This window comes from Mauremys reevesii, linkage group 1 (genome assembly GCF_016161935.1).
Source record: "Mauremys reevesii isolate NIE-2019 linkage group 1, ASM1616193v1, whole genome shotgun sequence".
NCBI lineage: Eukaryota > Metazoa > Chordata > Testudines > Geoemydidae > Mauremys > Mauremys reevesii.
In genome coordinates, this window is record NC_052623.1 from 294,260,894 (window position 1) to 294,288,098 (window position 27,205).

Here is a 27,205-nt window from a genome sequence, read left to right on the forward strand (position 1 = left end):
CGCTGCAAATTGCCAGTGTAGCCATACCCTTAGTAAATTAGTACAATTATAAAGCTGTATTCTGTAAATAAATGATTGCAATGTTGTATCCTTAAAAATGCTTCAGATTGAAATACCAGACCAAGTGAAAGTTTTTTCAGCCAGAGACAAGATTTAACAGACAAAAACCAATTGCATTGTGTGTTTATTAAGAAAAACTACTTCATATTTATATTGAAAAATAGTCATTGTCTTGAACATACACAATCTATAAAACTATACAGATAAGGCTCAACTGATCTCCAACTGGAATTTTTCAGTTTAAGGAAATCTGATCAAAGTATTGGAGAGGTGATTTGTGAATTTTCATGCTGTTTCAGTAAGAAAAAAATAAAATTAGTGCCAGGTAAATGTCAAATTTAAATTTACAGGCATAGATTAATCTCTAATACTAATCCACATACAGACACTGAGGAAAAACAAATGTTCAAATATTTAAAACAAAGTGTAATGTAATTGTTTACTATGGAAAAACACTATGTGCCCTCAATTCATTTCTATTAATATCTTATTCTGCTTATTTTGCCTCCTTCCCTTTTATCACCCACCCTTTTACTTTCATCTATTTTCTCTGTGCCTATCGAGACACCTTCGAATGATCTCAAGTGTTAACATTCCATCGGCTTCTTTCTGGTCCCAGTAACTACACTTAGTGACATGCAGTGGTTTACAGGCACTAAGTCTCGTACAGTTTCCCTATCTATATTTCTCCTCCTCCTCTCATAAGGGCTATACTTTCTGCACAGCTATTGTGTAAAATACAAAAATCAAAGGCAACATAATCTGCACTACTATGTTCTGTTCAATTTAATAGTATCTTGTCCAGTGTAATTGTATCCTGTCCAGAGCTGATATTATTTAATAAAACTAATGCTATAGAAAAGGCGAGAATCATTCTTTAAATATGATTCTGTACACTAGAAATTTAATGGTGGGAAATTCAAAAGCACTCAGTGTTGGCTTAACTCTGCTCTCAGTGACAGAGGTAAGCCAATACGCTACACTTTTGAAAAATCCCACCCTTATCTGCTAGGTGCAAAATTGCTTGTTTAAAATTTAATTTAACAGCAATGAAGGCATTTCATATTGCTATGCAAGTTTGTTTTTTTTAAATGTGTTATGGATATATGTTCAGTGTTGTGTTGTGTTTTAGTCCTGGGATCCATATTAGATTATAATGGAAATTTGGCTAAAAGTGTCCTTAATCCCTGAAAAGATACCTTTGATTCCTGCAACATAATATACCAGACAATACAAATATTTAAATTAAAAGCTAAACCCTCTCAAAAGTATGTTTTCACTCTTTCTTACCGAACTCACCATAATCTACTTTTTTCTTTCCAAGAGCCTTCCTCTAATGTCTAGTGGCATTAACAAAATAAAAAATGTGTTAGCACAAAATCCTAATTATATCATAAAGAAAAACTGATTTATTTACAGTTAAATTAAATATAATTAATCAGTAAGGGCATCTATGCCTTTCATGTTACAGTGCTTTTCAACAAGAATATTAGGATGCAGTGGTCACACTTAGTTTATTCTCTTTTGAAAGATTCTGCCAAGTCTCCTATACTTAAAACTGGGAATATCACTGGAACTGGTAATCGCTCTCAGATTGGAACAAACTTTTTTTGATGCACACATTATGAGTCATATCCTGCAAATGGATCCAGGTGAATGATCTCTATATGGGCAAAAGGATCCACATATGCAACCCAGTTGCAGGATCTGATTCTATATAATAAATACTAAATTGTTAACTGAAAAAACTTTTTAACCTGTCATTTAATGACAAAAGTGAGAACCCCATAATAATTTATCAACTATAGAGGCCCCAACACCTTAACATTCCAGTGAGCAGTAATTTGTACAGCAAAAAAATAGCGTTACTGAGAAAGAACATGAAGACCACAACTTGGTGTACATGCTATTAAACTCAGATTATTAAAGAGTAATTCCACAGTTACAGAACAAGTTACACCTTTTCTAAACAGTTGATTTTGAATTAAAAAAAAATGTAATCTTTACTTTAATATCAATAACTTAATCTAAGTACCACCTTATAATGCTGCTCATATAAGCTTTATATTCCTGTTTTGCTTATTGGAAAAAGGTTAGTTTTGATTTTAAATTTAGTCATATGCCTGAGACATATGTTATAATATTACTTTTTCTTACCCATCGTCAAAAGCATGGCAAAAAAGTAATACAACATGGAATAGGCAACAATGCTTATTAAAGTACAATTTTTTTTTAAAGACTTCCATACACCTCTATAAAACCTATAATGTTGAGCAGACAATGGGAAATGTATACTAAACTAGAATTCAGTGATTTTATCAATACTACTATGCTCTATATTACAGAAAATATATAGTACTTTGTGGCTTGGTGAACAGTGTTGTTAGTAGTTTTATGGCAGACCCAAATTAGATTTCTAGTTGTATTCTCTCACTCTCTCTTCTGCCAGGTGTTGGAAATGATTTGGAGGCCAAGCATTCAGCTCCAGAAGGGAAATCAACATTCAGATCCAGAAGGGAAAATTAAGTGCTTCATGTTACAAAGTAGCAATCTGTGTCCAATTAAGGAGCAGCACTGACAGGTTATTAACAGAGCCTCATCTGGTCCTCTTTCTCCAGAAAGATGGTGGCTGCCCATAAAACTTACAGCCTAAGGAAATTAAGATAGTGAATCCTTCTGGCTCTGAAAAGGATGCAGAGGACTCCCTCAAACAAGCTAAAAACAGTGCTTTGGGAGAAACCTTTGATTCATATTAAGTGTATTTGAACTATGTATTAAAAGACTTAAGAAATTTCACCCTCTTGGCCAGAAACCCCATGCCACACCAGGAAGTAACAAAGCAATGACTACAGAAGAAAAGAGGTTTACTGCATTGTTGTCCAGTATAGGTTTTCCAGATATGTGCTTTGAGTCTTTTGTTTCATAGTTGACAACCATGCCAATACGCTTGTCAAAACCTAGGGAAAGAAGTAAATAAAAGATACATTTACAATACTATCACAGTTGAGAGGAAACCCACTACTACCAAGACCTCAAATGTACATGACTGCCTACAAGTGCTTAGTATATGGCTGTTGAGTCAAACATATATAAAAAGGACAATTAACTAGCCAATAATGTTAAACTGTTATTCTAAGCTAACATTAATAGTCTCAAAGAAGGGAATCTAGATTCTATACTTAAAAAAAAAAAATCTTCTCACTAACAGTAATTAAATGTAGTTACTATTTCTATGAAATCTACATATGCAGTCCTATAATAAGAAGCTAATAATAGTGCTAATCAAGAACAAAAAACTGAAGAGTTTTGATATGAATGATGCTGTTGGAAAAACAAATGGTTAGAAACAAAGTATGTCTGTCAACAAGAATTAGTTTTCAATGATAAACGGTGTAAAGAAAATGGTTACTCTGTCTGATGGCAAGTCTACTCCTCTTAGATCAGCGGAGGAACATTTGGGGAGGCACGCAGTGAGACCCTGGCCAACCCCCACAAGGGGGGGGAGGGGTGGAGAGAGAGCACTGCCCAGCTCCAGCCCCGCTCTGGCTGCAGCTACAGCTCTGGCCCTGGTCCCAGCCCAACTCTGCCCTCATTCCCACTCTGCTCCAGGCCAGCTCCCCTTATAGCCCTAGCTCTTCTTCCCCCATTCCCAGTTGTGCCTTCAGTCCAAGCTCCTCTGTTGAGCCAACTCTGCAGTAATGAAAGGGGAGGCACAGACAGATTCCATTTCTCGTAAGGGGCGGCCACTACAGGAAAAGTTTGGGCACCACTGTCTTAAATACTGAAATAGCACTCACTAACATCTCCACTTCCAAGCTAGCTGCATGGCTTTCCCCTCACCAACCTAGCTGCTCTCTACTCTATCTTGTTCTTAAGTTGTTGTTCTTACTCTACCTTTGTATTAGCAGCATTTTAACACTGTTTTTCCATTAGCTATCCCAGTGTGCTCCCTGCCACTCCACTATTTTGTGTTCTGTGAGAAATGTACATTTCTAGAAAACTGACATATGAGGGGTTTGTGTGGGGAACAAAGGGAGGAAGCACCTCAAAGCAGACCAGACCAATATATGCCAGTATTTCTCTCATAGCTTTTGAGTATCTCCTAATGCCCAGCATGTTAAAAGATAAGAATATTCACCCTGAACTTCTGTTTTATTGTAAAGAGATGCCTGCAAACACACCAAAGACAACTTTTTTTTTTTTAAAGCCTGTTTGGGAAGCAAAGAGTTGGCAGTGTTATTGCCTTCCAATCTCTTCCTAAACTTAGGCCAAAACCAGAGTTCAGTGGTAAACAGGATGAGGCTACAGAGGCACTAACTTCATGCTGAGGTAGCCTAACTTTTACTTAATACGTGCTACGAAAAGCCAAGTCTCATGTTTATTTTCTAGATAACTTGCCAAACCCAAGAAAAAACAAAGAAAAAGACCTTCTGCTCCCCATATAAACATCTTTAGTGAAAGCCACAATTAAAACCCAAATGCACTGCACAAGGGCCAGATTCTGCCTCCCGTAATCACAAGTAGTACCTGATTCTACAACTACTATCATTCAAATCAAGGTGACTATTTGCAAAGTAATGCATTACTCCATGTGGCAAGGTGGGACAATTTGGTCTTAACTTTACTATGTTTGTGATAGGATAATAGAAAGTAAAAGGAAAGTATTGTCATACAATATTACACACACTTTGGTTTGATAACAATTCAGTGGAACAAGAAAGAAAAAAGTACACAAAGCCAGTGTGCACTGCTAGGATCTGACATATTCAAGCAAGGCCTGACCAAAAAAAAAACCACTACCATTTTTTCCCGTCATATCATTTCACAACCATTTTAATGACTCAAAGATGATAGCAGCCTCAGAAAATTTTGAAATGCCAAAATCAAAAAGTGGGGAAAAGAACGAAGATGGCAGAGCATAAGGGTTAAGATAAATTGCCTTTTCTGCTATCTTCTTTCTCATCTCAACCATTCTATTTAACTTTCTTTGACCACTGTGGTAATCCCTCTATTCTTTCCCCATTTTCAAAGCCACTTCCCCAGCCTCTCTGGAGTTAAAAGGGAGCTTTTAAGTTAAACAGAAAAATAAGCAGAACATTTCTTACCGGTGTATTGCATTGTAGCTCCTAAATATGAATCAATAATTGATCCCAGTAAACCAGCCATTGCACCAAACACAACAAGTGGCCACTGTGGAGCAGATATATCCAGATCACTCACAAAAACAAGCTGAGTAATGAAGTAAGCCACACCTACTAGCATGCCACCAATGAGACTTGAAATTAGGCCCACTAACGTAACACCTCCATTAGTACCTAAATCAAAGAAAAACGGAGTTGAGTTATAAACCATTTCAGAAGATGTATTAATTGGCTTTAATGGTTTACTTGACAGTGAAGACAGAACTACCCTCTCACTCCCAGAGGCTCTGTTACACTAGCCTTTGTTTCTCTGAAATTTCCAGTAGCGACCAACAGATTGTCTACACAGATGGTCTCGCTGTTGTTACTGCTAATGGAGCTGCAACCAGTGTTAGCAGTGGTGAGAAATTTTAGAGAAAAAAGGCTAGTGTTGACAAGGCAAGACCTGATCCTTTCTGACTGGCACTGTGCTGGGAAGCTTACCTTGCAAAGTTGCTGCCTATGAACTACCACTTCAGTAATCAGATAACTTCAGTCTCCATGGCTATTAATCCAGAAACTTTCACACAGTTTCAGTATTACTTAGACACTTCAATTTTTGGGGTAGAGTGGGTGGAAGATAAAGATAGCCTCCCAATCTGTACATGTAACTCTATTCAGCCAGTGTCTACTGTTCAAACTTTCAGAAATAGTTCATCAAGATATGTTTTGCCCAAAAGATATTTAAAAGAATTATCTAAAAAAAGCAACACGTTTAACTACTTACTCAAAAGGAACCCAGTAAGCATTTATGGTGGGAAAAAAAAAATGAGGCAAACTACTGTCCTCACACAATTTAGAAATCAACTTACAATAACCAACTCAATTTAGGGATCTAGATTTCTTTGCTTCAAGAAAACTCAATACTACGAATTGTTTAAGAGTTAGCAATGTCATCAATTAATGGAGACAAGGAGTGGTTAGACAGCAAAGCAGGAAATGAATTGACTATTTGGTTTAAAAGTGCATTTTTGTAATCTTTACATTTAAAGCACACATTCTGCTACTAATTAGAAATCTTATCTAGCTTGATTTTCACTTCCCCTTTTTTAAAGCAAGTCAGATGACAGTTACCATTCTTTAAACTACATCTACTGCAATCTGAACACACTAATGGTAGTAAAAACAAACAGTCTTAGAATTCTGTAAGGGTTTTATCTCACAGGATGATATCTAACTGTAGCTACATAAAGTTTTTTCATAGTAGTAAATCTGTCAAAAATGCATTTTTCAGGTCACAAACTATTTGCAAAATCAGTTCAAATTTGGTGAATAGTTTTTTGCATGAAAAAGTCAGAAGTTTTTTTAAAACATCAAAACAGTTTATTTCACACCATTTCAAAAAACAAAACATTTTATTTTGACTCTTTGGTTTCATAATTTAGATTTTTTTTTTAAATAAAAAGGGTTAAACACATCTAAAATGATAAAATTTGTTTGGGTCGAACAAAATGTTTTGTTCAACCCAAAATGAATTCCCACACCGCCATTTTGGCAAGAAAAAGACTGTTTCAGTTTAAACCAAACCAAAAGGTATTTTTGAAGTTTTCACACTCTCTCTCTCCCCCCAAGCTATTTTTTTTTATTTACAACCCATGACAAACAGAATTTTTACCACACAAAACTTCACAATGCTAGCAGAATTTGTTTTATTCTTTTTATGGATATGATTATGTTAAGGGTCCCAGACAGAAATGACTCAGTATTAAGACAAGAATGTGTAAATCAGTAAGCCCTTACCTACTGGAACCTTTTCCCATGTTGTTATTAACCTTGGCTCACTTTTACTCCAGACACTGCCAATCTCTGAAGCCCAAGTATCTCCAGCAGAGCAGGCCAAAGCTCCCAAAAGGGATAAACACATCCATGATGCAGTATACTGCTTGGAAAAGTCTATTGGAATTTCACCTGGTCCATTTTCTATCATATATAGCAGAGCCAGCTCTGTAGGGACACCACCGTTACAGAATACTTGCACCCAATTCCTCTGCCCACCTCGAGTAAAACAAACAAAAATATTTGAATATTTTCACTGTAGCAGAGAAACTTGACATTCAGCCACATCATACAGTAGCAAAAGCAAATTAAAAAGCGCAAAAAACCCCAAACCCGCACACACTCAAAAAACAACATGAAAATCAAGTCACAATCACTACCTTTAGTTTATTACTATTAAATGAACCACTAGCAAGCACATTGTGTCTAGTCCAGAATGGGGATAAAGAGGATAAGAACGCTTTACAGTGTTCTCTATTCTGTGTACTACTACATAATATCTCCAACTTTCAAAAGTATCAGGTAAGATACAGTATCTCTTCTTTACAGATTGTCTGACAGTATAATTCTTAGTGTTTACCTTGTTTGAATTCTGAATCTATATGCTTCTTCACATCTTCTTTCCACTTAGTAAGTTTTGAAGAAGTAACAAAAAACATGAGCAAGGCAGTGAAGAAGCTGTAATTTGCAATTGTTAGGATAAACCCAACCACTAATCCTGAAGGAAAAACAAGGGAGGGGGGGAAAAATCAAGCAAGTTTAGTTCACGCAATCATCTTTTCAAAACAATTAACAGGAGTCTCAAAAACTATCAGTGATTGTAGGTTTATCATGAAAGAGTGACAGTGCAATTAGCTAGATCATTACTGTAGTACCTGAAAACTGTCTACAAAACAATTTAAAAAGAGCCAACCATTTTGACTGAATTTTTTTTTGGCCTTTTTTGCTTTGATGTTTTCCTTTAACATTCCTGAATCGTCCACTAAGTATCTGGACAGTATATGGTTTCTAAAACAGCCATCTGATATTGCCAGGAAACAGTAACACTCATCTATGCAAGATGTAAAGAAAATTTAACAATAAGATGAGGCCAAATGACATCTAAGTGAAAATCCCTGGATATACCCTGCCTGAAGTATTTTATTGTTTCTAGGCAGAAAGCAGACAGAGAACTATTGTTATGTTTCCAGCCACTACTATATGAATGCTGACCTTAAACACATCTTCTCATGACTTGGATTTTTTTTTTTTTTTTTTAAATAGAGCCACCTCTTTGGATTATTTGACAGGTTGGGCATTCCCCCCCCCCCCACATCCATTCATATCATGTCCCGACAGTTGCTAATCTCTCTCCTTTTTTCTGTTAATTTTCTCTCTTGCTTTTTCTTTTCTGTATGTTATTTCCTTTTTGTCATCCTTCTCTTTGTTGCTTTTTCACATGTTCGTTTTTGACTTTTCTCCTACTCACTATGTACTTTGGATTCCCCCTACTTACTCAACTGCTCATCAGAAGCCACATTCTGCTAGTAAAAAGAAGACAACTGGTGCCACCTGAGGCTCAGCTAGCTCAATGTCACTGCAGTAAAGAAGCTTGGCCTGATTCTCTATACAAGTGAGTTACTCCTCCAGCTGGTTACAGTAGGGGTTACAAAGGGAGAAGAAAAGTGAAGTTGGTGGCTTTCAAGGTGTTGCCTGCCATTTTACCTGCAGATGAAGTACCATATTTGCAGTGTGATATAAAAGAGGGGAAGATTTGGGGTTGTGCTCTTTTACCCTTCTCCCTGACATTGATCCTCCCTTCTGCCCTGTGCTTCATGAAATGGACTAGCACCACAGTTACAAGGCTTGTATCAGATTTTGGTAATGCTGCTCTACTGTACCTTGGTGTTTCTCCAGCTAGTCAAGAAAAGCAGACTTGAACAGATCATTAATTTCCTTTTTATTTTTGGGAGGCAAGAAAGGAGCACTGCCTATCCTTCAGCAAAGGGAACCACAGAGACCAGTCTGGGTCTGGACCACATAAACTGAAGAATCAAGCAGAGAGGCTCCCCTATATGTCTCAGATTGATGGAATTGCTTTCCAGCAGCCTCCCTTCCCCATACTCCTTCCACTCTTCTGACTATGCATGGATGGAAATAGACTGCAACCATCAGTGTCTCCATGAGACTCCAGATACTGCAGAGTAAGATGGTGTATGTTATCTCATGTCTCATTGCCATTATTATAGTGGATTTTATATTTAAAAACAGATTAATATATATATTGTACTGAAACTTAAAATCATTTTATATATTTAAATAAGTCTTACTGGCAATATTAACAGTGCGTTGTAGTTACAGTAGGATAAACTGCTTACTTAAACAAGTATAAATGATACCCAACATTAAGCCAACATGAAGCCATGACAGATACTGTATGCTTACACTTATATGTTGTTATTATTGAATTGAGAGTAGGAAGTCCTTAAAAATGCACAGAAATACAAAAATTAAGAAAGGCACTTTAGTTTATATATTAAATAGTTCACTTAGTAGTCCCAGAAAATACATACCCCCTAAAGCTCCACTGTGATCCAGGCTCTTTTTCTTAAAGCCTCGTGAAGCAATCATTAGTGGAACCACAACTGAAAAAAGCCAACGCCATGGAGAAATAGGCCGTAAAGTACCTGAGGAGTTAAAATAAGTATTAAATAAAATGTTATATACTGGCCTTCTGAAGGATAGAAAATAGTCAGAATAGTAATCTTTACTAATATGCATTTACATTCTGAATGAACAAATCAGACTTGTTTTATTTTCCTCACACCTTTTACAATTTAGAAGAGAAATACTTTAGCTCTCTTTTAGAACACCGCATTGAAATGGACCATCATAGAGTTCCTTTTTCCTTTTGTTTAGCATTCACATAAATTAATCCACATAAAGACAAAGTATTCAGATTAGTAATAAAAACTTTACCATTCAGAAAAAGAACCAAACTGCAGGGAAATGACATTATTTTTAAATCTCTAAAAGGGAATTACAGACAGTGAAAATTAAAATTCAAAACTAACTGAAGCCTGATTTTAATTTTGGTAGAATGGATGATGTAATTATGATTTTACAGCAAATACATAAAGACACTAATGGACAAATGACATTATAGGATCTTTTTCTTCCTAACTTCAGGTAAAGACACAGAATAATATAAAGCCTAGAAAACTTAAATTTTCAAAATATTATTATTACTTTTATGCAGAGATGGCAAGACTACATTTGAATAAATAAACTGATACACGGCAATCTTTCGAGTACCTTATATTCTGATTGGCTCTCTAGAACTATATGAAGTAGTTTTAACAATATATTTATAGTACATTATGCAATGAATACAAATGATTTTGAAAAACATTTCACCTAACTAAAAATTGTTTTGACAAATAATCTTGGCAATTTAGTGAAGTATCCTGAAGACTAGTTAAAACAATTAATATTAGAATTATAAATATCTAGATGATCATGATGTAGCAGAGGTAAACCAACATGGTTTATGTAAAGGAAATGTATGTCTCTCGAAACTCTTAAAATTCTTTGTATATGTCACCACAAGAGTAGATAAAAGAGAACATACAGATACATTTAGTTGGACCTTCCAAGAGCCTCTGACATAGTCACGTACAAAAAGATTATTAAGGGAAGGAAATATTCATGGAGTGGGAAGTAAAGTCCTGTAATGGTCATGGATCAGAAATCATCTAGATATAAAACATGTAGTAGGAATAAGTGGCCAATTTTAACTTTTCCACTCAACATATAGGAACTTTCTATACAAGTATTTATAGTCTATATTTATCTACAAAACATTCATTTGTATTTGATCAACCTCTTATTATCTTAGGGATTTATTTTCTTCAAATCCTGTGGTAACCCATACATTATAAAATCTACTTGATCCTAATATAAAGCTATCATTTCTTCCACTGCAATGATTAATCATACTTTTATATGTCTATGCCACTAATGTTGAGGATCTGCCCTTCTCCAAAAATGAGCTATCATACATCTGGCTGGAAACACTAATTGTGTTAGCAATGAATTTTTCCCCAAATCAATAACCTCCTTTAGACTATTACATATATAGAATCATTGTTGGTTTTGGGTTAGGCCTAATCTTGAAAATTCTAGCATTTTCCTCCAAAATACCATTACAGGGGAGTCCTCGATATAAGTCTCCCCCTTATCCGTTGTTTCACGTATCCAATCGCTCATCAATAGGGGAACGTGTTCCAATTCATGTCGGTCCCAATCCACGTATCCATCATTTGCAATACTGTACTGTGTAATTTGCAAATGAGAGATACGTCGATCAGGACTGACATAAATCAGAACACGCTCTCCTACTGATGAGAGGTACGTGGCTTGCCCAGCTCCGGTGCTTCAGCCGCGGAGCAGTGTCAGGGCTTGCCCCCACTCTTCTTGCCCAGCCCTCCTGCCAGGGAGCGGGTCAGGCCATGGGGGCTTCCAAGCCCCTGACCCATCTCCCTGGCTAGAACACCAGGCGGAGTAGAACAAGTCCCCACACACCAACTCTGCTCCCTGGCTGGAGTGCCAGCGGAGCGGAGCAAGCCCTCGCTCACCAATCCCACTCCCCGGCAGGAGCACTAGGCAGAGCAGGGCAAGCCCCTGCACCCCACTCCTGCTCCTTGGCAGGAGCGCCAGGCAGAGCGGGGCAAGCCCTGAGCAGAGCGGGTACGCACATTTTTATGAGCTCCCCCCCTTTTTTTTTCTGGTAGCCCCTAGCCAGAGCATCTATCACCCTCCCTCCCTCGCAAGGCCAGCTCGTGTGTGTGGGGGAGAAAGAGATGGCCAAATTGCTCCTACCCCTCTGTCCCCCCTTCATAGCCCACCCAAGTGTCCCCCTCCTATCTATGCCACTGCTGTACCAGTGGGTCCCCAGTATACATTGTTTCGGCATCCCTGGCCAGGGTGGATAAAAATCAATGATTTAAAAAAAAAATCTGATTTTTTTTGATAAAATGCTTTTTGAGGAAAAAACCTATCAAGATAGTTTAAATTAAGATACATTATAGCTCAAAGACATCTCATCATGGAATAGGGATTATAAATTCTAATTCTATAGTATGAGACAATATATACATGTAATGTTTAAGAAAAGTTTTGTAAATGAGTTCCAATAGTTCACGGATTAGGGACCCAATTTTACAGGGTTCCAGGAGCTTCTCTACAGATTATTTAAATTAATCTTTCTATTTACCCAATGGGACTCAGTGCACAGCCTAGAAGATATCATCAGAGATGCTTAGTTTTGCAGTTCTCAAACTGTGGATTTGTGTCTCCAGAGATAACCTACTTGTTAACAGCAAAAATGTTTTTAAATAAAGAAATTAATATATAGAGGTGAGAAATAACAGACCTCAACCTTATTGTCCCTCTGCAAATTTGTGTACACAGAGTCAATCCCTTACCTCTCTATAAAAGTGCAAAGTTTCAAAAAGTTCAATGATTAGAAGATTGTTTAGGAGTGGAATAGATCTGGACAAAGAGAAGTCTGGAGTTAAATGTGAGAAGCGAGGGACAGGCAGTAGAAACAAAATTGAAACTGTTTGAGCAGCATATTCCAGAAGTCTTGAGGTCTTTCCGAGTGTAGACTTCATTGATTTGATATCTACCATACCTTTCTGTCACTAGAAGAAAAAATGGCAGCAGGCCATAAAAGAGATCCAGCTTGGGAATATTTTAATGAAGTTCTTCTACCTGTGGGTAAGACAGGCATGCATGCAAAACGCAAACAGTGCAACAAAGTTGCCCGAATGAAACAACATCATGAGAAGTGTTCCTTCTCAGGAGGAAGCTGCATTGAAGATGATGAAAGGAATATGTCTGAATATGCAGGATCTTCAGGTTGGTAAACTTTTATTTCATACTTTTTTCTCAAGGACTGCCTGTCTTCCTTCTGGACTGTTCTTGAATTCTCATGTCTGAGCAAAAAATATAGTTGTTACTCTATGGTACTATCATTTTAGATGCAGTTGTGATAAAAAATAAATAGCTGAAATAGGCAGATCTTCCTTTTACAATTTCACCTTTAAAGTAGTACTGAGTGTTAGTGAATGCAATGAGTAATACTAAATGAGCAGTATAGTAATAATAAAGTAATTGCATTGACTTATTTTGTTTAGGAGAATCCACCCTCAACATACAGGATTCTGAAGACAATCTACCTTCAAGATCACCATTGTTTTCTATAGTTTCAGAGTGATCTGCCAATGATCGTGTTTCAGTCACACCATGTATGTCACATAGCCACAGTATATTATAGCAAAAAAAAAAAAATCTCCATCATGCAGAAACAACCATAGATAAGTTTGCGATAAGAACCAGATTACAAAAAGAGGTAACTGATGAAAAAATTGTCTGTTTTGTTTATGCAACTAACTCTCCTTTCTGTATGATTGAGAACCCACACTTCATTAACATGGTTCAGTCATTAAAACCAGGATACAGTCCACCCAACAGAGATGTTGCAGGCAAATTGCTGGATAAAGTGTATGAAAGAGAAATTGAGCAGTGTGCAAAAGGTCTAGAGGGTAAAATTGTTAACCTGACTCTTGATGGGTGGAGCAATGTCCACAATGATCCTGTTGTACATGCTTGTGTGACAACAGAAGAAGGGAATGTCTTCCTTATAGAAACAATTGATACATTAGGAAACGCACACACAGCAGAATACTTACAAGAAGTAGCAGTAAAAGCTATAACAAACTGAAAAAAAATTCAAATGTCTACTACGCAGCTTGGTCACAGACAATGCTGCAAATTTATCCAAGATGAGAAGAAATTATTTAGAAGAGAGCAAAGAGTCCTAAGTTAATAACATATGGTTGCAGTGCTCATTTGATGCACCTCCTAGCCAAAGACTTCAGCGTTCCAGAAATAAAGGTTAATGTTGTTGAAATTGCAAAATACTTCTGTAACAACAACTTTGTAGCGGCTGCTCTGAAAAAAGTGGGAGGAACCAAGATAACTCTCCCACAAGACATTTGATGGAACTCAGTAGTGGATTGTTTTGAGCACTATATCAAGAACTGGCCTAATCTGATGACAGCTTGTGAACAAAATCATGAAAAAATAGATAGCACTGTCACAGCCAAAGTTCTCAACACTGGGCTTAAGAGAAATGTTGAACACATGCTGAGTACTCTGAAACGTATTTCTGTATCCTTGAACAAAATGCAGGGAAATAGTTGTTTTATTGCTGATGCTGTTGAAATTTGGAAGGAATTGAGGGAGATCTTAAAAAGAGAAATATGCAATGACAGAGTTAAATTACAAGCATAAAAAAAAACCAAATGGGACAAGCACCATCTCCAGCTCATTTTCTTGCAAATATTCTCAATACTTGGTACCAGGGTCAAACCTTAACTGCTGAAGAAGAGGAGTTGGCTATGACATGGACATCCAGCAATCTTCCCTCTAAGAGGGTGGTGAAGCACTGGAATGTGTTACCTACGGAGGTGGTGGAATCTCCTTCCTTAGAGGTTTTTAAGGTCAGGCTTGACAAAGCCCTGGCTGGGATGATTTAGTTGGGGATTGGTGCTGCTTTGGGCAGGGTGTTGGACTAGATGACCTCCTGAGGTCACTTCCAACCCTGATATTTTATGATTCTATTCTATGATAATACCAACTATAATACAATTCAGAGGTAAGGGTGAACCATTCAACTAATATGTGTTTGCTGATGATGTTTTAAAGAAAGTCACACCAGTGAACTGGTGGAAGTTACTTAAGCACTTGGATTCAGAGACTGTTGAAGTGATAATCTCACTCTTAACAGCAGTAGCTTCTTCTGCTGGTGTAGAAAGAATATTTTCTTCCTTTGGACTAATTCATTCCAAATTGAGAAATCATTTGGGACCTGAAAAAGCAGGAAAGCTTGTTTTTCTTTTCCAGATTATGAACAAACAGGAAAATGAAGGTGAAGACTACTGAGTTAGCTGCAGAAGCCAATATTTTAAATTTCTCATGTTGACCTGGCTGACAGTCAATTTAATTTTTTTTTAATATTTCATTTAACTATTTTAGTTAACAATTTTAACAAAAACAAGCCTGATTTTAAAAAACAGAATGTTTAACTAAATTCAAAAATTCATATGCTTGTTTTGTTATAATATTGTTTGCTGCTGAAGAAAAAAATCCTGAATACATAACGTTGTTGTTTTAGTTAAATAAAACAATTTAAATGTCTGTCTGGTGATGTACTCCTCCTAATACAGCCTGGTAAGAAAATCCTCCAAATATTAATTATTAACCTGTTCATCACCGAATGACTTCATAAATATCTGCTTCAATTACCTTTGGTAAATGAAATAATCAAACAATCATTTATTTTCTGGTATAGCTGTAAAACTAATATGAAAAGTTTTCAAAATAAATCATTTTTAAAAAGTATAGTGTGTATCTTCTAAAAATGAAACCTACATCTATCTCTGAGTTGTAAAGAATATGTATTAAGGTTATAACAACCAACAAGAATGCACTTTTATGTAAAAATCCATGATTAAATCAAGTCTTCCTGACTAGTGATTTAAATCAAATTTATCCTGTCCATGGTCCTTTTCCAAGAACACAACCCTGATTTATACCAGGGACCTGCTGTATTTTAGGACTCCCCCACCAGACATGCACCCTTCATACCCTTTCCAGCACTTAAGACTCCCTTTTGTATATATTTTCCTTATTTTCAAGATACCGCAGTAACAATTCATTATATAAAGCAAAGAACCAGGCCCTTCAAGTTGGCCTTTCCCATAACTGATGTTTTTATTCTCATTACTGGTCTCGTGAAATTCATGCTTTCTACATTGGATTAGTGCTTTAGTTGCATATAAAACAAAACTGATATATTAATATTCCCCATGAGCAGATACAATTATGGAATTTAATACTATCATTATAGAGTAGCTGTCTGATGGTTACCCTTTTTCATCCAACATATTATATACTGGATTAGATAATCCCAGTGGAAATTCTGATTATATCTGATGGGTGTAAATGGGGAGGGAAAGGGACTAACTCTTATTTGTATACAATTCCAGATCCAAAGTGTCATGACAAGGATTGTTCTCCGTGTGTTATTCTAAATCTTTTAGGTTATTAAAAAAACCCAACATGCTACATTTATCTTTAAAATTCTGTTGTTCAATTTCCACCCAGTATTTACTGGTACAATAATACCAGGCTAACAGTGATCTTAACTGAGCCACCAAAATAACATTTTAATGAATCTGATACTGCCAATCATCCTCCTAGATTAGGTCTATATGAATTTTCTCCTTTATTCTTGGGAACTTATGGTCACATACAATTTAATAATTATTGTTTACATTTCTTTGAGTTCTTTTTGATACCCATACTGTTAGGGCCTGAGATAGGATATTAATTTTTGACAACCTAAAGCCAAGCCAAGACAAATATAGTTTTTCCCAATCCGACTCATTTTTCAGTTTTAAAATAATGGGAGGAAAATTAATTTCATATAGCTGGTTAGGAAAAGTATTGACTACTAAGAACCATATTTGTTTAGATCACACAACCTCAAACGTATCTTGCAGCTGTTTAATTACAGATTACTACAGCCCTGTATTTAATATTTCAGATTTAGTATAATTATATATATTGATAGACAACTGAATTCAGTAATTTATTTTAGAATGTAAATCGTAGATTGTACAGATTAGTAACCATTAACATCATATTGCTGGCATACAGCACTATTTTATGTTCCACTTTAATTGGAATAGGTTATGCTATACAGGGGCGGCTCTAGGAATTTGGCCGCCCCAAGCAAGGCGGCACGCTGCCGGTCGCCGGTCCCAGAGCTCCGGGGGACCTCTTGCAGATGTGCCTGCGGAGGGCGCGCTGGTCCCGCGGCTCCCGTGGAGCATCCGCAGGCATGCCTGCGGGAGGTCCACCCGAGCCGCGGGACCAGCGAACCCTCCGCAGTCATGCCTGCGGGAGGTCCACCGGAGCCGCGGGACCAGTGCACCCTCCGCAGTCATGCCTGCGGGAGGTCTACCCGACCGCGGGACCAGCGCACCCTCTGCAGTCATGCCTGCGGGAGGTCCGCTGGTCCCGCGGCTCTGGTGGACCTCCCGCAGGCATGACTGCGGAAGGTCCGCTGGAGCCGCCTGCCGCCCTGCCAGCAAAATGCCGCCCGAAGCGCGCGCTTGGCGCCCTGGGGTCTGGAGCCCGCCCTGATGCTATAATTCTAACATATTTTTGTGCCAGGGCTCCATAAATAGGGCAAACAATGGAGACAGAAGATTTGTTTGGCTCCTCTTTGTAGTTGAAATATTTTGACGTGTACTACATCAACTTTTATCCTAGCAGCTGGAGAGTCATAATACATTTATTCAAGTCTTCATACTGCTTCCAAAACCCATCTTCGATAATGTTTTTAAAATAAATCACACTACTTTATCAAAGGCCTTCTTAGTGGCTAAGGATAGCAGTAGACTTTCTTTCTTTTTTTATTTTGCAGGCAATGAAAGAAATGGACAAATATTAGCTCAATATCCTTGGAATAAGCAACGGCCCTGGACTGACAAAAAGTGATTTAAAAATTAAAACAAACAATATATTCTTGGTAGGATTTTTTTAAAGGATTAGACATTTATTATTCCTATTTATACAAATAATGAGAACATCCACAGTTGCAAAAGGATAAAAAATAAAGAATGTAAACCCTCATGCTTCAGAACATAAACAACCACTAACTGACAAGTGATAGAAAGAAATTTCCTGGTGAGGGAGATTATTTTATAATTTGCAATTTCCTCTGGAACATCTGTACTGGCTACTATCAACAACAAGATACTGGACTAGATCCGGTCTGGGAATTCCTGTTCCTATCTCAAATGGTACATTAAGATATATTTTCATATCTATTTTTGAGAACTTACATTATGCGTTCTGTATGCCTGTTCGAGAAGCAGTACCTACAACGGAACAAGCCGTATCTCTAAAGTTTGTTTTTATGCCATCTGAACTGTCTTACATTTATGAACTTTTTTTTAATATAGTGGAGAATACAGAAGTACTCAGTTCACACAAAATCATGTTACAGGTTGTAACAAAATCACATTTGAAAGTTCCAATGACCAGCTCTTCTTTCCCCCTATTGTTAAGAAATGCATTCTCATTATTATTATTATTATTGCAAATATTTCAGCTGACAGGAGTCTTTTCATAAGGCATTGTGGCTTGTGTGGACACTCAGATTTATTTATACTTCAGGTTGACTAGTACATGAGGGTTTTTTTGTGTTTGTTTTTAATCAATAATGATTAACTTCCTTTCACTTTACCTTTTCAGGTAAAAACCTCCTATCAAATTAAACACACATTATTACTACTCAAACTTTTGGCTATAGGTTTACTTGCGCCCCAGCACAAATATGAATATAGAATATTTCACTGATTAATTTTGCTGTTTCGTTGTTTGGGCATCAAAATGTTAATTCCAGAAGAATTAGCTCTGGCCACGGGGGCTGAAGCCAAAGAAGTCACAGAGGTCTGTTAAAGTCACGGAATCCATGACCCCTGTGACAAGGATGTTAAGAAAGCTCAAAAGTCTACTCTTGGATACAAGAGAAGGAAAGAAATTACTCCTAGTCCTATCAGATCAATTACCGTGTAACACTGACAGATTACCTTGATGATCACAAAGGAAAAATACTATATGGGGTAACAGTATTATCACTTACCAACGTCTCTCAATATGAAAAGCATAAATACAATGCATTTAAGCTAATTTTTCAAAATATTCAAATCATTGCCCATGGCAGACTAATGTTGACCAGTTAACTTACAAAAAGGATCAACTTGTACCCTTTCAGCTAAACATGGTTTTCTACAATGACTTCAAACATTTTACTGAAACTGAACCCATTAACAGTATTTAGCTACAGCACCCAGGATATTCAGTCAGGATACAACCTCTGATAAGGCTACTAGATTAGCAGCAATGTACCAGCAACCCTCATATTCTCTTATTACTGTCTTGTTTTGATATTAAATTGGAAGTCCAAATTCCATCTTAAACACAGTCAAAAAACTGAAGTATGATAGAGAATCATGTTGCTAGAACAGCATGATATTATGAAGCAATTTCATAGTTAAGAATCAAGAGATTTGGCTTGAAATTATTTTTGAATGCAACATTTAAAATTTTACTCATCAAAACTTGGCATTTAAACTTTTGGGTCTCAGTGCTGCAAGAACTACTGCATGGACACAGGTATTTTTAGTAAAAGTCACTGGCAGGTCACAGGCAATAAACAAAAATTCACAGAAGTCTGCAACTTGTCCCTGACTTTGTTAGTCCCAGCCCAAGCCACTGCTTCAGGGATGCTGCTCTGGCCACGGTGGCTGAAACCAAAGAAGTCACAGAGGTCCGTTAAAGTCACGGAATCTGTGACAAAATTGTATCCTTAATCATGACCTTGGACATCAGCTCTTAACATGAGAAAAAGCAGTGCTTGGCAAGCAGAGCTCAAAGCTCTGCAGATGCAGGGGTTCCTGATCCCCAAAGGCTCAGAGTTATTACAGAGCAGGCACATTCTGCAGTGACTTATCTGAAACCTGGCATGACATGAGTAGTTAACACATGGAGGGAGGCCTCATTTCTTGGAGGATAAAATTAGGGAAGTAAACAGATCATTAGGCTTAAGTAAACAGGTCAGTAGGCTAAAAAGACAATGTCTGGGCCAGCTACAGTAAGAGGGAGAACAGCCATTGAACCATTTACTAACAATGGACAAGATAAGTTAGGACTGTAAAAAGAGGATGAGAGTTCACAATGCATGGTCAGAGAGGCTGCAGAGGGACTGGTTCTTGCAAAATAACCGATCCAATCAAAAAATGTATGATGCAATGTATAGTCAATGTAACATGTAAATGTATATAAATGAAGAGGTTTTTGTGTAACTTTGGATGTGTGGTAAGCCCTATTACCCCTCCCCTCTCCCCTCGAGCCTGATCAACTCTGCATATGTTTGCTGTATGCCAAGTAAAGGAACTTGAATGATGAAATATGGAGTCAAAGGAGGTTTTTGGATTCCAGAGAACTGAATGAGGTGTTCTCCCACAACTGGACAAATTGTTCTGGATAAGTAGGACCTTTCATTTTTGGCTTTTATTGTATTTAGTTTTGCCTGGGAATCCACGAAATGAGTCTGCCATGGGCAATGATTTGAATATTTTGAAAAATTAGCTTAAATGCCCTGTATTACAACAACAACAAAAACAGGTGAAAATTGGTGGAAAAAGCTATTAATTTTTCTGGGTAAATATTGGGGTTTATTTTGATGGATTGAAGGACGGGGGGAAGTATTCAGTAGATTAATGCTTTGATTAATGGGATTCAATGTGGTTTGCTTCAGAACTAAAAGAGAACTCAAAACATAGTGAATTTAACAAAACAATACATCTAAACCCAAAATAAAACTTTTTATTTGAACAAACAGTTTACTGTTGTAGACTTAGAACTATTAGCCTATAAATATTTACATTTAATAACTGGGCCACGCCTTTTGCAGTGCACACACTTAACTTCATCCTTTTCTCCTGTTTTTGTTTTTTTTCCCAACTTTTGAATACTTCCTTGTGTTCTAAAATGTATTCTGATACAGATTTTCATTTTCTTCCCATTTTAGAGGGAGATCTTTAAACCGTTATCTGCTAACAGCTTTAAATATGTACATGGTGGGTGTGAGATTCATCAGTACTTTCAGATGCACACGCACTTCAGAGCTTATGTGCGTGCCTACTGTTTGTATCTTCTAGACCAGAGGTCTCAAACTGTGGTCCGCCAGCTCCATTCAGGTGGTCCATGGATAGTTCCCTCTAAGGTGCGAGCCTGGGTGGCCACACACAAGAGAATGAAGGGCCATCCACTTAATTAGTGGAGCCACACAGGTATGGCTTCACTAATTAGGTGCCTGGACCCTGGAGAAGACACACATGTAAGGTGAGGTGGTGGCCTTGGGGGGAATAAGGGGTTGGTGGGAGGGGGCAATAGAGTGAGAAGAGAAGGTGGGGGGAATTTGGGACATGCATGGCTGTGGCAGCCACAGAAAGTGGCGACTGCCTCCTTCTCAGCCCCAGAGCAGAGGTTGCCACAGTGGGGGAGAGACCCCCCTTCTTTCCAGCCCCAGCTCAGGGGCTGCCACAGCCGGGGAGAGAGGGCACATCCATTGCATTAGAAAGGTAAGACTACTGATATTAAAATATGAATGTGCGCTTTTATTTGTAGAACAAAAAAAAATTACTATTAAGGGGTTTTTTTATATAGTGCTTTTACCCAAAGCGCTTTAAAATAGTTCGCTATTGGCACAAACAACATTTGGAAAGATCATTAAGTGGTCCACCAAGACACTCAGCATGTGGTCCCTGAAAAAAAAGGTTTGAGAACCATTGTTCTAGACCAGGGGTTCCCAAACTTGGTTCACGGCTTGTTCAGGGTAAGGCCCTGGCGGGCCGTGAGATGCTTTGTCTACCTGAGCTGCACAGGCCAGGCCCACGCTTCCCGCAGCTCCCATTGTCTGGGAACGGTGAACCACGGCCACTGGAAGCTGTGAACGGCCGTACCTGCAGATGCTCAGGTAAACAAAGAGTCTTGTGGCCTGCCAGGGGCTTACCCTGAACAAGCCACGAATCACGTTTGGGAACCCCTGTTCTAGACTAATACATAGCCTTACTTCAACAGGCAGCTTTGCACATACACACAGACTAACGTGTTATCATAATACATATATCTCATGCAATGTATTCTATTTTCCTAATAAAACTAGTTCTTTTTATTTGAGTGATACAAAAGTAGGGTGAAAATCATAACTGAATAATACTCTCTGTAAAACTTGAGATTTTTTTCAGTAAAATTCGGTTTAAGCTGAAAACGAAGGAGCTTATGGATAAGCCAATTGGAAAAGGTCTCAGAGGGAATCCAAACAAATGATGCATGTCTTATGGTATGCAAAAAGATTCATAAGACAGAAGTACCCTTCTCCTCTGTACCAGAGTGCAAAGCAAGTGCTTTGGGAGATGACAGGAAGGGAGCCTTGTTGCTGCGGACCTCCTATAGTATACACAGGAGAGGAGCTCTACCTGGGCATACCTAAGATGTGTAAGAAAAAGCCTAGTACTTTCCACCATCACCCAACACAAAATTTTCTATACAGACGTGTATGGGTACTGTGCATGCCAACTGGTTTTAAGTTTACAAGGCTTCTTACATTTCTTCTGAGAAAATAAGAAAATTCCCACGTAAAAACTGTTAAGTTAAATTTACTAAATATACTGTTACTCACAGAGTTCATACATGTGGTTAAAGACAATGTAAACACGTGGCAGTTCACTTTACACATTGCAGCCACCTTAACTCAAAACCAAAAGAAATACTTGTGAATTTTTTCAACAGTATTGAAAGTCTTTGTAATTAAGTATATAGTTCGCAATGCAGATGTTGAAAGAATCTGCATGTTGTGATTCTGAGTTAAGGTAGCAGTTGGAAGGTGTACAGTCACCAGAAATAACCACTAAAATGATAATAGAACATTTATGTAAAGTATTCTTTAACACTCTCCTACTACAAGGATCCTGACATGTATTTTGTCTAAAAATAAGATTTCTTCAATCAATACTATAAAACTGCAAATTAACAAAATATGATCTATTAGAGGATTGGCACATCTTGCTTCTGGAGGCTGAGCTCATTGCATACACTGCTTGAATTCCTCAATTCCCCCCCACAAGCTCCCAGGGCCACTCTCCCACTTCCCTCCATTTTAGGAACTCCTTGCAGAAACCCCTCCATCACGCCAGGGCCCCCTTTCCTCCCTTACTAGGGTCCCCCATTTTCTTCCTGTACCACTCGTCTCAGTGCCCCCCATCTGCCACCTGTCTCTTTGCCTCTCCCCTTATGTTCCCCCTACACAATTATTTCTTTTTTTCTGTCTGGGAGATAAGTCATTCAGGGCAACCACATTTTAAACTCTACTAAATCAATGGGCAGAGCTCAGATGGGAGGTACTACACAGGAAGGTATTAATGGCTACCATCAACTGGTTCTTTGATCTATAGACCATTACAGCTCTCACTGAAACTGATGGGTCTCTAACCACATGCCAGGGGCTTCCATGTGTCCTCAAATGGTTTTTCAATTTTCATCAAAATCCATAGGGTCCCACTGATGACTAGAACATCCTCTAAAAGTCTGGAGTGACTGGAGGCAGTGTTCAAAAGTTATCATTTACTAACAGAAAAATGCCATCAAGCTGAACATAAGGTTTAGCTTTGCTCAGCCACGTAGGCTGGTCACGGACTTACCATAGTATGTACTTGCTGTCATGGACACAATCCAGAAAGATAATGAAATACAAATAAGCAAGCTCAAAATGACAATATTTGTCATCATTTTGATAGATTCTTTGTAGTCCTCCTGCTGGTATGACATGGGAATTCAGAGGACAATTACCTATGGGAGGGAAAGAGCAAAAAGTATCAGATAATTTCAATTAAATAAACATTTTTCTTAAAAACAAAGTTTAATGCAGGGGCTGTGTCTTGAGCCCTAGCACTGGAGACCATTCCTCGGATCATTGCTAAGTTAAAGACAACTACACTCCCACACGGCAACGCCCCGCCCCACAACAGGGGAGCATCTGGAAACTAACCCAGCAAGAATCAGAGGGGTAGCCGTGTTAGTCTGGTTCTGTAGAAGCAGCAAAGAATCCTGTGGCACCTTATAGACTAACAGATGTTTTGCAGCATGAGCTTTCGTGGGTGAATACCCACTTCTTCGGATGCAAGCAGTGGAAATGTCCAGGGGCAGGTGTGTATATATAAGCAAGCAAGAAGCAAGCTAGAGATAACGAGGTTAGATCAATGCTTCTTGCTTGCTTATATATACACACCTGCCCCTGGACATTTCCACTGCTTGCATCCGAAGAAGTGGGTATTCACCCACGAAAGCTCATGCTGCAAAACATCTGTTAGTCTATAAGGTGCCACATGATTCTTTGCTGCTAACCCAGCAAGAGGGAGCCTCTCCCAGCGCGCACACGCAAGAGGCACCAAGTCCATGCCACCACCCGAAAGAAAAGAGGGAGCGTCAGAAAAGGTAGAGCAAGTTTGTGATACCCCGCCCATGGGAGCGTGTGGGGTCTGCGGCCCTTCCCCGACGTGAGGGGTTGGGCGGGTCGGGTCTACGGGCCTTTCCCCCCACGTGAGGGGTTGGGGCGGGTCGGGCCTACGGGCCTGTCCCCCCACGTGAGGGGTTGGGGGGGTCGGGTCTACGGGCCTGTCCCCCACAAGGTGGCGGCGCGGCTGCGACGGCGTCGGGGAGGAGGGCTCCGCATCTCACCCTCTGCCACGCACGGCGGACTCGCTGTCCTGCCCCGGCCGCTGGGCGACCCTCATGCTGGGGCCCCGCGCGGTCGGACACCGACAGCGCCAGAGCGACCCCGGCTCCGCGCAGCCTCAGGGCTCCAGCCGCGCATGCTCCGTCGACTGCAACTGTTGTGCTTCCTGCCCATCTGCCTCCGCTCAGGGAAAAACCCTCCGCCAAAGGCGCAGCACCGTGACAGCGGGGACTGAGCCCCCCCCACCCCCCGAGCCCGTAACAGCGGGGACTGGCCCTTCCCCACTGACTCTGCCCCCCCCGCCTGTGACAGCGGGTTCTGACCCCTCCCAGAGTCTCACCAAGTACGTCTCCCCCGTCCCCACACCTGTGACAGCAGAGACTGACCCCCCCTCAGAGCCCGTGCCCCATGCGTGACAGTGGAGACTGACCTGCCCACCGAGCCCAGGCCCCCACCCCATCCCTCATACATTGAGCTCATGCTCTCCATGACTGTGAAAGTGACACCCCCCCCCCAAACCAATCTCATTCCTGCCCACCCTTGTGGCAGTGGGGACTGACACCCCCACCAAGCTCATGCCGTCCACACCCACCAGTGACAGAGGCGACTGCCCCCATGAGCCTAGGGCCCCTTAATCTCTGTGACAGCAGGACCAACCTCCCCACAGAGCCCATGCCCTCCTGGCAGCAGGGACTGCTCCACCCACCCAGCCACCCCAAGCCAGGGCTCTCTGCCCTGTGTTAGCAGGAGCTGATTCCCCCCTCCTACTGAGGCCATCCCCCCAACCTCTAAGTAACAGTGGGGACTACCCACCCCATGAAAACTGTTCCCCCAAAACTTACTTACACACACACACACACACTCCCAGTGGTCCCCTCCCATCAGTTACAGCTTGGGCTCCAGCCCCATCCCCTCCTTGAAACTAGGACTGAGACCTGGGGCTGTTTCACTCCACTCCAGCATGGAACCCATGACCTCCCCCCTCTCTTCAATTAAGCATCTAGTCTGTGCCTCCATCAGTCCCTTCAGTGAGAGCTAAGGTTGTGCTCCCCTCTCTTGCACTGACTATATGCGCTCCCATCCCCTCAGTGACAACTGGGGCTGGGTCCCCACATCCCTTCTATGAGAGTGATACCTGGGGCTCTCCCACTCCACACTGAGCATTGAGTATTTACCTTTCCCAGAACCAGGACTATGCGCCCCACTCCTTGCGATGAGTCTGTACTCCGTACTGTCTCCTCAATGAGATCTCCATCCACCCTCAGACCTGGGCTGTGTGCTCCATCCTTTGCAGTGAATATTGATTCTATGCCCAATCCCTGCTCCACTCACGAAGCACCAAGTCCGTAACACTGCCTGCTTTGTGCACTCCCGTTCAGTCAGTTCTGGGGCTGGTTCAGTACTTGCTGTACAATTTGAAGCCAAGGATCTCTAGAATTCCATACATGATTTATATTATGGAACAATCAAAAATTGATAGGTAACAATCTCACTTACCAATTCACAGAATAACAATGACAGGATGATGGCATCAACGTAAGGATTAGAGCATGAAATTATGGAGGTAGTAGTGATATCGCCAAACGTCCTGAAGGAGATTTTAAACTTGTTGAAACACAGCAAAATCCTATAGCGTCAGAGGGAAAGACTTTAACACCGCCTTACAATTAGCTTCAGATGAGTGCAGACCAACCCAGTCTGGCAACTTTTCTGAGTACACGCCAGAATTGTTTAGAGGGTTCCAGATGATCAGCAAAGAAGACAATAAGAGTTATTAAGAGAGGCGCACACCCTGATGGTGTGGCTGATGTGGTTAGGTCCTATGACCTTGAATAGATATGCAGACAGAGTTGGCAACAGCCATGTTTACATTTTTGTTAAATTCTGGTGACTTAAAAGGGATGGAAATTGTTTAAAAATCTTAGTTTTGGAATTAAAATTTGGAAGTTTTATGTAATAGTTGATCATTTCCCTGAAGAACTACACCATTTAAAACATTTTTAGCTTGAACAAGCTGGCAGGTGTCATCTATTGAGTCTTCGGTGCATGTTATATCAAGTTTCATTCAGCATCTGCTGCAGTTTTTAAACAGTACTTACAAACACAGCTAAGACTGGGGATCCTCTGGCAATAGTTGCAAAAGCTCAGAGGTTCTTTTGTTGTTGTGGAGATGGAGGAATAATTAAATGGCTGCTTGCAGGCCTTTCTGTTTTGTCTACACTAGGGGTCTGATCCAGCAAATATTTACATGCATGCTTAATTTAATTAAAGTCTATAGGACTACTCTTGTGCTTAACGTTAAGCACCTGCATAAGTGTTTACAGCATACAGGCTCTGGTAATTTTAGTGAAAAAATTACCACAGATGCCACCATTAGGTCAAGTGTTTCAGACAAGACTCTGGTGACTTTCAGCCTATTTGCAACCCTATTTTGTGGTTATAAAAGCCAGCAGCCATTGGAATCTTCTCTGCACTCCAACTCCCACAAATGCTAACACTGATGTAGCTGAACTGGTTGTTGTGTTGCTGTCATTCTCCTCCCTCCCCCTCCTTAAAAAAAAAAGTAAAGAAAAATCCATCTGTAAACATGGCTTTATTTGCAAACAGCTAACATGATTGTTTTGTTTTTATCAGTTTAACCCTACAAAGAAGGCAATTGTTTAAGGACCACACTGAAGTAACAATGCTAGAGTGCACACATATAAATACTTAACAGAATCTAAATGACCTAACTTTTAAAATAAGGCAAGATCATGCTTATTCAGATCAG

At 39.5% G+C, this 27,205-nt stretch overlaps 1 protein-coding gene across 5 annotated transcripts; it reads right to left on the reverse strand.

Annotated features, from left to right (window-relative positions):
* Positions 1–167: 167 nt before the first annotated feature.
* Positions 168–26,568, reverse strand: TMEM19 (transmembrane protein 19). 5 transcript variants are annotated; one of them, XM_039519728.1, is made up of 10 exons: positions 26,535–26,568; positions 25,933–26,023; positions 23,402–23,549; positions 9,569–9,682; positions 7,597–7,734; positions 6,981–7,235; positions 5,166–5,375; positions 2,929–3,017; positions 1,360–1,400; positions 168–350 (listed from the first exon to the last, which is right to left on the reverse strand). In XM_039519728.1, exons 3-10 carry the CDS (start codon positions 23,526–23,528, stop codon positions 296–298), a joined length of 1,029 nt encoding a protein of 342 aa, XP_039375662.1. In that variant the 5' UTR covers positions 23,529–23,549; positions 25,933–26,023; positions 26,535–26,568; the 3' UTR covers positions 168–295. The 5 variants fall into 5 exon arrangements, 4 of the variants coding, with proteins under 4 accessions (XP_039375662.1, XP_039375661.1, XP_039375664.1 ...); XM_039519727.1 differs by lacking the exons at positions 25,933–26,023; positions 26,535–26,568 and adding an exon at positions 24,438–24,604; XM_039519730.1 differs by lacking the exons at positions 25,933–26,023; positions 26,535–26,568 and adding an exon at positions 17,978–18,013 and having other exon boundaries at positions 23,402–23,537.
* Positions 26,569–27,205: the final 637 nt, after the last annotated feature.

Excerpts from the sequence above, each read along its gene's own strand:
- TMEM19 (XM_039519728.1), bottom strand. The coding sequence starts at position 23,528 with ATGTCATACCAGCAGGAGGACTACAAAGAATCTATCAAAATGATGACA. Across the intron at positions 7,236-7,596 it reads AGATTCAGAATTCAAACAAG|GTGGGCAGAGGAATTGGGTG; the intron begins GTAAACACTAAG and ends GTTTTACTCGAG. Across the intron at positions 3,018-5,165 it reads AGCTACAATGCAATACACCG|GTTTTGACAAGCGTATTGGC; the intron begins GTAAGAAATGTT and ends TTCTTTCCCTAG.